At 40.7% G+C, this 15,541-nt stretch overlaps 1 protein-coding gene across 2 annotated transcripts in view; it reads left to right on the forward strand.

The window, feature by feature from the left end:
• The window catches only part of LOC128700646 (superoxide dismutase [Cu-Zn]), a 44,427-nt gene that overhangs the window by 14,911 nt on the left and 13,975 nt on the right, over positions 1–15,541 (forward strand). For both annotated transcript variants that reach the window (XM_070097014.1, XM_070097015.1), the window contains exons 2-3: positions 10,416–10,636; positions 14,119–14,236. In XM_070097014.1, coding sequence (XP_069953115.1) covers positions 10,517–10,636; positions 14,119–14,236 — 238 coding nt within the window. In that variant the 5' untranslated portion in view covers positions 10,416–10,516. The remainder of the gene's footprint in view (positions 1–10,415; positions 10,637–14,118; positions 14,237–15,541) is intronic.

Here is a 15,541-nt window from a genome sequence, read left to right on the forward strand (position 1 = left end):
AGAATTTGTTTTGTACTCTGATGAAGATTTAATTTCCTCATGTTTACCATATCTGAGTAATTGAAATTTTTCATCGTTGAACTTCATATTGTTTTCTGCAGCCCACTGAAAGATTTGGTTGATGTCCGCCTGGAGCTTTGCAGTGTCTGCAATGGAAGACACTGTCATGCAGATTCGGGTGTCATCTGCAAAGGAAGACACGGTGCTGTGGCTGACATCCTTGTCTATGTCGGATATGAGGATGAGGAACAAGATGGGAGCGAGTACTGTGCCTTGTGGAACAGAGCTTTTCACCGTAGCTGCCTCGGACTTTACTCTGTTGACGACTACTCTTTGTGTTCTGTTAGTGAGGAAATTATAGATCCATCGACCGACTTTTCCTGTTATTCCTTTAGCACGCATTTTGTGCGCTATTACGCCATGGTCACACTTGTCGAAGGCTTTTGCAAAGTCTGTATATATTACATCTGCATTCTTTTTGTCTTCTAGTGCATTTAGGACCTTGTCGTAGTGATCCAATAGTTGAGACAGACAGGAGCGACCTGTTCTAAACCCATGTTGCCCTGGGTTGTGTAACTGATGGGTTTCTAGATGGGTGGTGATCTTGCTTCTTAGGACCCTTTCAAAGATTTTTATGATATGGGATGTTAGTGCTATTGGTCTGTAGTTCTTTGCTGTTGCTTTACTGCCCCCTTTGTGGAGTGGGGCTATGTCTGTTGTTTTTAGTAACTGTGGGACGACCCCCGTGTCCATGCTCCCTCTCCATAGGATGGAAAAGGCTCGTGATAGGGGCTTCTTGCAGTTCTTGATGAACACAGAGTTCCATGAGTCTGGCCCTGGGGCAGAGTGCATGGGCATGTCATTTATCGCCTGTTCGAAGTCATTTGGCGTCAGGATAACATCGGATAGGCTTGTGTTAATCAAATTTTGTGGCTCTCTCATAAAAAATTCATTTTGATCTTCGGCTCTCAGTCTGGTTAGCGGCTTGCTAAAAACTGAGTCATATTGAGACTTGAGTAGCTCACTCATTTCCTTGCTGTCATCTGTGTAGGACCCATCTTGTTTAAGTAGGGGCCCAATACTGGACGTTGTTCTCGATTTTGATTTGGCATAGGAGAAGAAATACTTTGGGTTTCTTTCGATTTCATTTATGGCTTTTAGTTCTTCCCGCGATTCCTGACTCCTAAAGGATTCTTTTAGCTTAAGTTCGATGCGTGCTATTTCTCTGACCAGTGTCTCCCTACGCATTTCAGATATATTGACCTCTTTTAGCCGCTCTGTTATTCTTTTCCGTCGCCTGTAAAGGGAGCGCCTGTCTCTTTCTATTTTACATCTACTCCTCCTTTTTCTTAGAGGAATAAGCCTTGTGCATACATCGAGTGCCACCGAGTTAATCTGTTCTAGGCATAAGTTGGGGTCTGTGTTGCTTAGTATATCTTCCCAGCTTATATCGGTTAGGACTTGGTTTACTTGGTCCCACTTTATGTTTTTGTTATTGAAGTTGAATTTGGTGAATGCTCCCTCGTGACTAATCTCATTATGTCGGTCTGGGGCTCCGCGCATACATGACTGAACCTCAATTATGTTGCGATCTGAGTATATTGTTTTTGATATGGTGACATTTCTTATCAGATCATCATTGTTAGTGAAGATGAGGTCTAGTGTATTCTCCAGTCTAGTAGGCTCTATTATTTGCTGGTTTAAATTGAATTTTGTGCAGAGATTTAAAAGCTCGCGTGAGTGTGAGTTTTCATCAGAGCTGCCTCCTGGTGTTATTACTGCAACAATATTATTTGCTATATTCCTCCATTTTAGGTGCCTTAAGTTGAAATCCCCCAGGAGCAAGATGTTGGGTGCAGGAGCTGGAAGATTTTCCAGACAGTGGTCAATTTTTAACAGCTGTTCCTGGAATTGCTGGGATGTTGCATCCGGAGGCTTGTAGACTACCACAATGACTAGGTTTTGGTTCTCGACCTTTACTGCTAAAACTTCCACTACATCATTTGAGGCATTTAGCAGTTCTGTGCAAACAAGTGACTCTGCAATGTACAGGCCAACCCCTTCCTTTTGCCTGTTCACTCTGTCACATCTGTATAGGTTGTAACCTGGGATCCATATTTCGTTGTCCAAGTGATCCTTTATGTGGGTCTCAGTGAAAGCCGCGAACATTGCCTTTGCCTCTGCAAGCAGTCCACGGATGAAAGGTATTTTGTTGTTTGTTGCTGGCTTTAGACCCTGTATATTTGCCAAGAAGAATGTTATCGGACTGGTGGTATTGTTGGTACTGGGGGGGGATTTTTTTTCCGGCATTAGTATCTGTATCTGTTGGTTTGGAGTGGAGGCCATCGACTGTGGTTCCACTCCAGAAATGACTGGATTTGGTATACGATTTCTGCCATTTCCTGCCAGTTTTTTTTCCTTCCTGGCACTAAAAAACCTCTCCCTCTTGAGTGGCTGTGGCTACCCAGGTTTTCCCATGGCCTGGATGTTTTGTATCTTTTTGTCCCCTTTAGATGGTATGCCTGGCAATTTAAGTTATAGCACAGTCTTTCCTGTACTGAAGAGGTACACAGTTCAGGGTGAAAAAGCTGATAACAACATACAAAATACTGCGTGGAATAGACAAGGTGGTCAGAGACAGGATGTTCCAGAGAGGGGACACAGAAACAAGGGGTCACAATGGGAAGTTGAAGACCCAGATGAGTCAAAGGGATGTTAGGAAGTATTTCTTCAGTCATAGAGTAGTTAGGAAGTGGAATAGCCTAGCAAGTGACGTAGTGGAGGCAGGAACCATACATAGCTTTAAGATGAGGTATGATAAAGCTCATGGAGCAGGGAAAGAGAGGACCTAGTAGCGCTCAGTGAAGAGGCATGGCCAGGAGCTGAGTCTCGACCCTGCAACCACAATTAGGTGAGTACAATTAGGTGAGTACACACACACACACACACACACACAAACACAGTCCAGAAAGGACACTGGGAAGACAAAACAGAGGGGTACACCAACAAGGGATATACCAACAAGTGTTGGATGAAATACACACAACCGAGGAGGTGAAGAAGCTGCTAAGTGACCTTGATACCTCAATGGCGGTAAGACCAGACAACCTCTCTCTGTGGGTCCTTAGAGAGAGAGCAGAGACACTGTGTGTGCCACTAACCACAGTCTTCAACACATCCCTTGAAACTGGACAACTACCTGAGGTATGGAAGACGACAAATGCAATCCCCATCTTTAAGAAAGGAAACAGAAACGAGGTACTAAACTATAGACCAGTGCCACTGACGTGTATAGTATGCAAAGTCATGGAGAAGATTATCAGGAGGAGAGTGGTGGAGCACCTGGAACGGACCAAGATTATAAACGACAACCAGCACGGATTCATGGAAGGCAAATCCTGTGTCAAAAACCTACTGGAGTTTTATGACAAGGTAACAGAAGTAAGACACGAGAGAGAGAGGTGGGTTGGTCTGCAAGGCCTTCGACACAGTTCCTCACAAGAGATTAGTGCAGAAGCTAGAGGATCAGGCCCGTATAACAGAAAGGGCACTGCAATGAATCGAAGAATACCTGACAGGGAGGCAACAACGAGTCATGGTATGGGATGAGGTATCACAGTGGGCGCCTGTGACGAGCGGGGTCCCACAGGGGTCATTTCTAGGACCAGTGCTATTTTTGGTATATGTGAATGACTTGATGGAAGGGATAGACTCAGAAGTGTCCCTGTTCACAGACGATGTGAACTTAATTCAAATTTAAATTAATTTATTTCTTTGCAAGTAATACATTGAGATAATATTTTTACAATAATGGGTTGCAGTGCAAAGAGAACCTCTATTATGCCTAGGCATTATGGGCTGACTTAATGGCTTACTGACTACTTATCACTAAAGAAATTATCATAGTTGTGCAGTAGTTCTATTAATTATAAGTGAATCTAATTGTAAGTGAAATTATGAGGAGAATTAGATCAGATGAGGATCAGGCAGAGCTACAAAGAGATCTGGACAGGCTGGACGAGTGGTCCAGCAACTGGCTCCTTGAATTTAACCCCACCAAATGCAAAGTCATGAAGATCGGGGAAGGGCAAAGAAGACCGCAGACAGAATATAGGATAGGTAGCCAAAAACTGGAAAGCTCACTCAAGGAGAACGATTTTGGAGTGAGTATAATACCGAGCACGTCTCCGGAAGCACACATCGACCAGATAACTGCTGCAGCATATGGGCGCCTGGCAATCCTGAGAATAACGTTCCGATACCTTAGTAAGGAATCGTTCAAGACACTGTACACCGTGTACGTCAGGCAGATACTGGAGTACGCAGCACCAGTTTAGAACCCACACCGGGTCAAGCACGTCAAGAAATTAGAGAAAGTGCAAAAGTTTGCAACAAGGCTACGAAGAAAGGTTAAGGGAAATCGGCCTGTCGGCACTGGAGGACAGGAAGGTTATGGGAGACATGATAACGACATACAAAATACTGCGAGGAATAGATAAGGTGGACATAGACAGGATGTTCCAGAGATGGGACACAGAAACAAAGGGTCGCATTTGGAAGTTGAAGACTCAGATGAATCAAAGGGATGTTAGGAAGTATTTCTTCAGTCATAGAGTGGTCACGAAGTGGAATAGTCTGGCAAGTGATGTAGTGGAGGTAGGAACCAAACATAGTTTTAAGACGAGGTATGATAAAGCTCATGGAGCAGGGAGAGAGAGGACCTAGTAGCGATCAGTGAAGAGGCGGGGCCAGGAGCTGAGTCTCGACCCCTGCAACCTCAATTAGGTGAGTACATTCTCTCTCTCTCTCTCTCTCTCTCTCTCTCTCTCTCTCTCTCTCTCTCTCTCTCTCTCTCTCTCTCTCTCTCTCTCTCTCTCTCTCTGCCTGGTTCATTTCCACTTCTGAGTTAGTATTTGTTTTTTTAGTAATGCTCTTTTAAAAACTAAGAAATGCATAAATTCTCAGTCTTCACTCGTGCAACCCTGAATATTTTCGTTTTCTTAATTAACGTATATTATCAAACCTAGTTGACAGTTAATGGTTGTAACTACACCCAAGTGATCTAGAGATAATAAGACATGTCCATCAGTTAGGTATCTATTTCGAAACATTTCGCATAGGCAGTAGGCTTCATCAGTTGAAAACAGAGGTTGCAAACACGGAGCTGCAACCTCTGTATTCGACTGGTGAAGCTTGCTGTGTAGGCGAAAGTTCGGGAATACAGATACCTAACTGTTACACGTGTATCTTACTTATTTGCTTCTCGGTACTATATACCATTCTTATATTTACCTCAGTCTAGTCACTCTTCAATGTAAACAGCAGCCATATGTTTAACCCCACCTTAGCTTTGTTTACAAACTCTTCTCGTTATCTATTAATGGTGGTGGATACTGCAGTGTGACTAGATTGATCACTGAAGGTATCTGGTTCGTGCTGGTACTGGTGTCTAGACTTCAGCCTGCATCGACATATATATACGTATATATATATATATATATATATATATATATATATATGTCGTGCCGAATAGGCAGAACTTGCGATCTTAGCTTAAATAGCAACGCTCATCTTGCCATGTAGGACAAGTGAAAATTTGTGTATGTAATAATTTCGCCAAAATCATTCTGAACCTAAGGAAAAAAATATATTTCACTGTGTTTGTTTAGTATTAAATTATTGTAAACAAATCTAAAATATATTTAGTTGGGTTAGGCTAAAATAAATTGCACTTGTTGTGATAAGGTTAGGTAAGTTTTCTAAGATTCCTTTGGTGCAAAATTAAAAATTTTTACATTAACATTAATGACAAAATATATCCTTAAATGTATAAGAGAAAATTTTAGAAAGGACTTAATTTTAAATGAGTTCTTGCTAATTGACCAGTTTTACATATTCGGCACGACATATATATATATATATATATATATATATGTCGTGCCGAATAGGCAGAATTTGCGATCTTGGCTTAAATAGCAACGCTCATCTTGCCATATAGGACAAGTGAAAATTTGTGTATGCAATAATTTCGCCAAAATCATTCTGAACCTAACGAAAAAAATATATTTCACTGTGCTTAGTATTAAATTATTGTAAACGTATCTAAAATATTTTTAGTTGGGTTAGGCTAAAATAAATTGTTCTTGTTATAATAAGGTTAGGTAAGTTTTCTAAGATTCTTTTGGTGCAAAATTATAATTTTTTACATTAACATTAATGAAAAAAATATATCTTTAAACTTATAAGAGAAAATTTTAGAAAGGCCTTAATTTTAAATGAGTTCTTGCTAATTGACCAGTTTTACATATTCGGCACGACATATATATATATATATATATATATATATATATATATATATATATATATGTCGTGCCGAATAGGCAGAACTTGCGATCTTGGCTTAAATAGCAACGCTCATCTTGCCATATAGGACAAGTGAAAATTTGTGTATGCAATAATTTCGCCAAAATCATTCTAAACCTAACGAAAAAAATATATTTCACTGTGTTTGTTTAGTATTAAATTATTGTAAACAAATCTAAAATATATTTAGTTGGGTTAGGCTAAAATAAATTGTTATTGTTATAATAAGGTTAGTTAAGTTTTCTAAGATTCTTTTGGTGCAAAATTAAAAATTTTTACATTATCATTAATGAAAAAAATATATTTTTAAACGTATAAGAGAAAATTTCAGAAAGGACTTAATTTTAAATGAGTTCTTGCTAATTGACCAGTTTTACATATTCGGCACGACATATATATATATATATATATATATATATATATATATATATATATATATATATATATATATATACAAGGAATTCGCGAGAGCAGGCGAAATATACACAAACACTGATCTCTGGCTGAAGGAGACTCGAACCTACGAACCTTAGGACAAGGTACGCAGTGCTTTACCAATCTACCCACACTGGACAATACCTTGGCGTGTAGCTTGCGCTACACGTTTGATCCAAGGCAGCCAACTTTCAGGGAGAAGGCTTACAGCTTTTCATCTCATCCCCTGCATGCATCAGCCTTACTAGAGATTTGAACAATGCAAGGAATTCGCGAGAGCAGGCGAAATATACACAAACACTGATCTCTGGCTGAAGGAGACTCGAACCTACGAACCTTAGGACAAGGTACGCAGTGCTTTACCAATCTACCCACACTGGACAATACCTTGGCGTGTAGCTTGCACTACACGTTTGATCCAAGGCAGCCAGCTTTCAGGGAGAAGGCTTACAGCTTTTCATCTCATCCCCTGCATGCATCAGCCTTACTAGAGATTTGAACAATGCAAGGAATTCGCGAGAGCAGGCGAAATATACACAAACACTGATCTCTGGCTGAAGGAGACTCGAACCTACGAACCTTAGGACAAGGTACGCAGTGCTTTACCAATCTACCCACACTGGACAATACCTTGGCGTGTAGCTTGCGCTACACGTTTGATCCAAGGCAGCCAGCTTTCTGGGAGAAGGCTTACAGCTTTTCATCTCATCCCCTGCATGCATCAACCTTACTAGAGATTTGAACAATGCAAGGAATTCGCGAGAGCAGGCGAAATATACACAAACACTGATCTCTGGCTGAAGGAGACTCGAACCTACGAACCTTAGGACAAAGTATGCAGTGCTTTACCTATCTACCCACACTGGACAATACGTGTAGCGCAAGCTACACGCCAAGGTATTGTCCAGTGTGGGTAGATTGGTAAAGCACTGCGTACCTTGTCCTAAGGTTCGTAGGTTCGAGTCTCCTTCAGCCAGAGATCAGTGTATATATATATATATATATATATATATATATATATATATATTTACATAACCCGTGTGAGTTTAATATTTAATTTTGATTGTAATAATAATAACTTATATATGTATATCTGTGTACATATGTAACTATCATGCAGAGTAACAGTCGACAGCTAATGTGATGTGTAGGTTAAAAATATACAAGACCCCAATGGAAATAAGGTTCTCTACACATATGCTGCTATGTATGATAATCTATGTAACTGTATTTGTGTATACCTGAAAAAACTTACTAGGTGAAGTATCATCTTTCATATACTATACGGTATGTAAAAAAGTCAAGGCTATGTATTCCTGGGCTTATAATGGCTGAATTATTATTCACTAATAGGAATAATGGCAAAACAGGGAAAGTCGGCAAATAGATATTCAACATTCTGACAACACAAAGAGTAGCAGTGAACAGCATAATACAAGACTCTGTCCTGGCGCCTCTACTGATTCTTATCCTCATAGCAAATATTAAAACACTCGCCAAAGTTTTGTATCATTTACGGATGACACCAAAATAAGTATGAACATCACCTCGATAGAAGACACGGAAAATTGCAGGAAGACATAAGCGCGGTTTCCGTGTGCAGTGGAGAAAAACATGGCGTTTAATGGTAATAAGTTCTTGTTTTTTAGATATGGAAAGAATGAAGAACTCAAAAGGGATACTGCATACAAAACAAAAGAGGACCATCAGTTAGAACGAAAGAAACACGTAAAAGACCTGGGAGTACTTAAGTCAGCTGACCTTTCAAATACAATAAGAAGAATGTCACAACAGCCAGGAAAATGACGGGGTAAATAATGAGAACTTTTAAAATAACAGAAATAGTATTCTTTCGTTTAGAGTAATCAATGTTAACGGCCCTGTTTAGGTCAGTGAAGAAATCAGAGGTGAAACAGATGCGGAGATCATTTACGGCCCGTATAAAACCAGTAAAGCATTTAAATTAATGGGAGCTCCCCAAAGTTCTAAATATGTACTCACATGATGATATGTACCTGGAAAGTACTTGAGAGCCTGGTTCCAAATCTGCACACTGCCATAACAACATACTAGAGTGGGAGATATGGGAGAAAATGTACAATAAACACAATGAAAAACAGGGGCGAAGTGGGTACAATAAGAGAACATTGTATCAACATCCATGTTCCCAGACTATTCAGTATCTTATCAGAAGATAAAAGAAACACTGCTGGGACAAGTGTAGAAGTTTTCATAAGGAAACGACAAGTGTCATATCAACCAGGCTATGATGGATAAGTGGGCCAGCGGGCCACCAGCAGCAACAGCCTGATTGACCAAGTAAGCACCTGACCAATAGGCGATCTCTAAGAGTGGGAAAACTCTAGAAACTGTATGGGATATGCTATCCTGAGAGATGGCACTTCCCAAGTGACAGCAGCTGCAGCTCTGCTGGAAGGAAACCTTGGAAGCTTCCGTGACTGATGAACCCTTAATGGAATACTTAACGATCATCTTTGCTCTACTGAAATCCCTCACCTCAAGCTAACGGATTTCAACACTTGTAATATTTGGGTATCTTTGTCAGGAACGTTTTGCATGCATATCAAGGTTCAGTAGAATAAAGGTGGAAACAACAATAGAAGTAATACTGATGTGATCTATCCGTCACTCTCTCTCTGTGAGAGATGGTCAGTCTCCCACATATTAGACTGAGAGATATGGGAGAAAATGCGCAATAAACCCAGTGAAAAGCAGGAGGGAAGTGGGCACAATAAGCGAACATTGTATAAATATCCGTGATCCCAGACTATTCAACATCATACTCAATTGTTTAGCATAGGGCATGCATTGTTTTCATTGCTGTTTTCGCATGTATGCGACTGAAGAAGTCTGTTGTGCAGGCGAAACGTTTCGTTACTAAAAATATCCAAATGGGTATTGTACACCATCAATAGTAAGTGTTCAGCACTGTATGAGCCCTATTCTGCCTGATGGAATATGATAGGGAAACAGCTTTTGTTATCATTGTGTAACTCATATAGAATAGGTTAGAAGGACACTGCTGATGTTTCCAGTTTTGTTTAATAAAAACTGACACCCCATAAGCTCTGTCTGTATAGAAATTTTGGAACCGCTGGAGTTTAATATTCTTGTTCACCAGGGTGTCTCTTGATGACGTATTAACGTTGTCCATTTTTTAAATTATTGTGTTTATGGGAATGAGAAGCAGTTAAGTTTGGTCTGAGTGAGGGATGAGTAGGTCGTATCCACTAGCATCGAGGTACCCTCAATGTAGGGTAATTGCTGTACAGATTTAATGCGAAAAATTCTTGCTCTTTGGCAAAGGCAAGTGAGCATACCTCGATTTGCCGGCATCATATACCTGTTTATTACTAAAATCCTTGTGATGAGAGACTTGTGCATAGTAAAGGTTAGACAGGAGAAGCAGCCGAGACTGTACACAAGACTGTGGAGAAAGTGTGTCGTGCCTGAGAAACTTTGCATTTGGTGATCAAATTATTTAAGTGAAATTTAGTGCTTACTTTTTTTGTTAATGTTACTGCTGATGTAAATATTCATGGTTCTATTTATCACCGATTAAAACAAATACCCATTGTTTTATTTTACTTCTGCAGGTGCGAGAGTAGCAGCAGGTGTAGAAGCACTAGCAACAGCGGGTGAGGGAACAGGAGCAGGTGTAGAAGAACTAACAGCAGCAGCAGGTGCAGATACTGACATGGGGAAGTGTATTGCGTATGTGGCAGCAGCGGTGGTCTTCATCGGTATAGGAGCCCTGGTTGCCGGTCTGGCTGTATGGTACCACCATCCAGGGATGACCGCGTTTGACACCAAAGAGGTGCGTACTATATACCTACCTACCACCTACACCCCATTCTGCTGTCAACCGTCTCTACATCCACTTACTATATATTTCTACATAATTACAAGCGTTACTACACACCCTACCTGCTACAGCTACTGACCTCTGGTACTTGTTCCTCATTCTGTGATTTTTGTCTATTGGTTAATATAAGAACATAAGACCTAGGTAGTAGGTTGGTAGACAGCAACCACCCAGGGAGGTACTACCGTCTTGCCAGGTGCGTGTACAATGGATGGTAGGATTGCTGGTGTGTTTTTTCTCTCATAAACATGCAAGATTTCAGGTACGTCTTGCTACTTCTACTTAAACTTAGGTCACACTACACATGCATGTACAAGAATATGTATACACACCCCTCTGGGTTTTCTTCTATTTTTTTTTTTTACTTGTTCTTGTTTATTTCCACTTATCTCCATGGGAAACTGGAACAGAATTCTTCCTCCGTAAGCCATGTATGTGGTAAGAGGCAACTAACATGCCGGGAGCAAGGGGCTAGTAACCCCTTCTCGTGTATGCATTACTAAATTTAAAAAGAGAAACTTTCGTTTTTCTTTTTAGGTCACCCTGCCTCGGTGGGATACGGCCGGTCTGTTGAAAGAAAACAACATAAGAAAGAAAGAACACTGCAGCAGGCCTACTGGCCCATGCGAGGCTTTCCTGCCACGCTCACGACACCCATTATTATACAATTGTGTTTATATAAAGTGCTAAACTCGTTGTAGTTCATAAAGACACCAAGACACAAGCAGCAGGTGGAAACTTTATTAATGTGACGTTTGGCCTCTACAAGCAGATATTACCAAGTTTAATGTTAGGTGTTGAATACATAATGAATACACTATCGTAATGAACCAGAGTAGCAATATGATGTACACCAGCTGATGATGACACTGCTCTACAAATTTTTGAGAAATTTTGTGCTTCGGAGAGGGAAACGGTATTTCCAGATGACGATAACAGTCAGTTGGCTAAAGTTTCCAAGGAAATTTATTTACACATTTTCCGTACAAATAACACAGTCAACTGTTGCTTCCCTTTATTCTTCACCTTCAGAGTGTTAGAAATCGTTATAATAACCATAATTTTTAAAGGGGTGGACCGGTAAGCCAATAAAAGGCCTCGGTCAGATAACCAAAAGCTCCAGCTGTAGGTCATCATATGACTAAGACTCGCGTCAGGAAACACTTGTCCTGTTTCCTAACAAACCTACCTAACCTAAACTTCAGAGTTGTATCGTCCCTTTCTTTCCCTCCCCTTTATTATCCCTCCCTCTTACTGTTCACCTCTCACCTTGATAAATTAGACACATGTGCAACTCTTGGGTATCTTTATTGAGGAAACGTTTCGCCACACAGTGGCTTCATCAGTCCATACAAAGGAGAATCTTGAAGAACAGGGGGAGAATGAGGTAATCAGTCCCACCTTGTTAAGTTCCAGTGGCCCGACTCTGCATTTACTCCCTGAGTCAAGGATAACGGCAAACAGCCTGAGTCCAGATTCTTATAAATAGAGCCAATTTGCAATTTAAGCATAATTTCTGTATTCAGTAAGCGAAAGCTAGTAAATAATGACTGGTTTTATTTCCGAAGCATTTTGACTGTAGACCAGTGTGACCTGAGAGTGTCTGGTTGGAACGATTACCTGAAACAAAGTAATCAAATTAACTCTTCAACCGTCCCCTGAAATGTCAGAATGTCCCAGCATACCTTAATGGTCACCAGGCCGTCTAAGGTTGTATACCACCACTAAATGTCTCTGGTCATCATGCTTACAGCTGGTAAGGATGATTACTAGACTGGTTTACCGTGCACACTCTGTATAAATATACAAGTACAGTACATATTGGGTACACGCAACAGACCTTACACTGCTCTATCAGAGGTTTCTCTGATCTTACTCTTCTTTATCTCTGATCGTACTCTGCTCTCTCTCTCTTATATTACTCTGCTGTTTCCCTCTGATGTTACTCCAATCTTCATGATCTCACTCGTGATTTTTTTTGTCTTACTCTGATCTCTCTTTGATCATTATCTCATCTTCCTCTGTTTTATCTCTGACCATTCTCTTTTTTTTTTACCAGCGTAGGGAATGTACCTCATTACCATTGACAGAGTTAATTTCATTCCGCTTAGCAAATACATCTTAAGTATCAATTAAGTATTTTCACATTACTAACAGTTAACAGTATTAGTATTCCCATTAATGGTGCTAAGAAATATAACTAAGTATTTGTTAGGGATAATTCCAAACCATGATACAAGACAATACAAAATTATTTATAAGTATTAGTATTACCTGGAAATCTACAATCACTGGGATCTTATTACTGTGATAATGGAAAGCTAATTTGGGGAGAGAGCGAGATATTTGTTAGTCTTTCTCAAAGAAGATTGAGATATCTGAATCTTAAAACAGGGAGATATATATTCTTCCCTAACATCAGTGAGGCCTTCCAAGGCCTGGTAGCCTCTACACTACAGCTGTCGCTCCTCCCCTCAGGAGAAACTTCTGTGAAATATGGCTTCTATGATATCCCATGCTACTCTGATCACTGACTCTTACCTCTCCAACTTCGCTCCACACTACTATTAATAGCTGAGACGAGATAAGGTCGCTCTCCTTGTGTGCTACAAATATCAACAGGTCACAAAAAAAACAAAATCAGAACCTCTTGCATGCCTCCTACATTACGTATATCCCTTCTTCTCCACCTTTAAAAAAACTAAGTTAGGAGAATCTATGATCATCTTAAGCTCGATTATTTTTTTCCTCTAACCCATAACACTACAGATACCTGTAACACACAGATTAAAGTAAAATTACAGGAAAAATGCAGAAAGAAACATCATTGGGCATAATTCATTAACTTAATCTAGAAAATTCTAAATAACATAAATACCAGTACTATTAAGTTAAAAATTACTGGAGCTATTCTTTAACATGCGTATAACAATCTCGTTGTGGAGACTTAAGTCTCGAGACACTCCCCAGATAGGGAGCCAAGGCCGGGTCACCACTACTTGGAAAAGACCCGGGCCGGGAGAATACCGGCGAATAAAAAAAATAAAAAAAAAAAAAAAAATCTCGAAACACTTGCATAATGTAAACACATTTTTTCTTAGCTCAAGTTAATAAGCTATGATTAGTAAAGCTATGCTAATTTTTGTGCGGTAAAAAACCTGTAAGTTTGGCTTACAACGTACTGTTTGTTATTCCACAGTCTGGGTAGTAAACCTCTTTTTTTGTTATATCCTCTTTATTTTGCTTATCTCTACATTGTGTTTTACTTCCATTATCACTCCTTTGCTTCATTATGTTATGATTCCTTTTTATTCCTGCTCCTTCATTTTGCCCTTCCTTTAATGTTATGGTTCCTCTTTCACTAATCTCATCGTCATGTTATATTTTCTCTTTTGCACCTTAATATTATGACTGATGAGTATTGCTGCCAGCAGCAACGGTCAGCGCAGTGTGTACTGTCCAAGACCTCCCAGGGACCTGGTGTGGAAGGAACACTGTATCTGGAGCAGCTGACCCCCAGAACCTTCGTCCACATCACCGGCAACATAACGGGTAAATAAGACTGTCTTTCACTCTACCTGCTGCTTGTAGCATCTGGGAAGAGCAGAATATTTTTTTGTTTTTATAAATTGTATCCGATTGTATCTGATAGACCCCTGGCTGTCTTCAACAAGGCGCTGGACAAGCACCTAAAGTCAGTACCTGACCAGCCGGGCTGTAGTTCGTGCGTCCGGTTGCGTGCGGCCAACGGTAACAGCCTGGTTGATCAGGCCCTCATCCACCATAAGGCCTGGTCACAGACCGGGCTGCGGGGGCGTTGACCCCTGAAACTCTCTCCAGGTACTCTCCAGGTATACCCTGTATCAGGGTATACGACAAATTCTAACCATACAATAGAGCGGAAAAGTAATGTGAAGGACCTGGGAGTAATAATGTCAGAGGATCTTGCCTTCAAAGACCACAACAATGTATCTACCGCATCTGTTAGAAAAATGGTAGAATGGATAATGAGAAACTTCAAAATTAGGGACGCCAAGCCCATGATGATTCTCTTCAAATCGCTTGTTCTCTCTAGGCTGGAATATTGCTGTACGCTAACTACTCCTTCAAGGTAGGCGAAATTGCTGACCTGGAGAGTGTATAAAGAACTTTCACAGCACACATAAGTACGATAAGGCACCTAAATTACTGGGAACGGTTGAAGGCCCTTGATTTGTATTCCCTGGAACACAGGTGAGAGAGATACATGATAATATACACTTGGAAAATCCTAGAGGGATTAGTACCAAACTTGCACACGAAAATCACTCCCTGTGAAAGCAAAAGATTCGGCAAGAGATGCAACATTCCCCCAATGAAAAGCAGGGGCGCCCCGAGTACACTGAAAGACAACACAGTAAGTGTCCGGGGCCCAAAACTGTTCAACTGCCTCCCAGCATGCATAAGGGGGATTACCAATAGACCCCTGGCTGTCTTCAAGAAGGCACTGGACAGGCACCTAAAATCAGTACCTGACTAGCCGGGCTGTTGTTCATACGTCAGTTTGCGTGCGGCCAGCAGTAACAGCCTGGTTGATCAGACCCTGATCCACCACGAGACCTGGTCTCAGACCTAGCCGCAGGGGCGTTGACCCCCGAAACCCGCTCCAGGTATACGTATAAGTCACCTCAAGGTAGCTTGTCCAAACACAAACATCTGGTTAGCTTGGTCAAACACGCACCACACCAGGTCAACATATAATTATATATATGTCGTGCCGAATAGGCAGAACTTGCGATCTTGGCTTAAATAGCAACGTTCATCTTGCCATATAGGACAAGTGAAAATTTGTGTATGCAATAATTTCGCCAAAATCAT

The sequence above is a fragment of the Cherax quadricarinatus genome, chromosome 56, assembly GCF_038502225.1.
Source record: "Cherax quadricarinatus isolate ZL_2023a chromosome 56, ASM3850222v1, whole genome shotgun sequence".
In the NCBI taxonomy this organism is placed as follows: Eukaryota; Metazoa; Arthropoda; class Malacostraca; order Decapoda; family Parastacidae; genus Cherax; species Cherax quadricarinatus.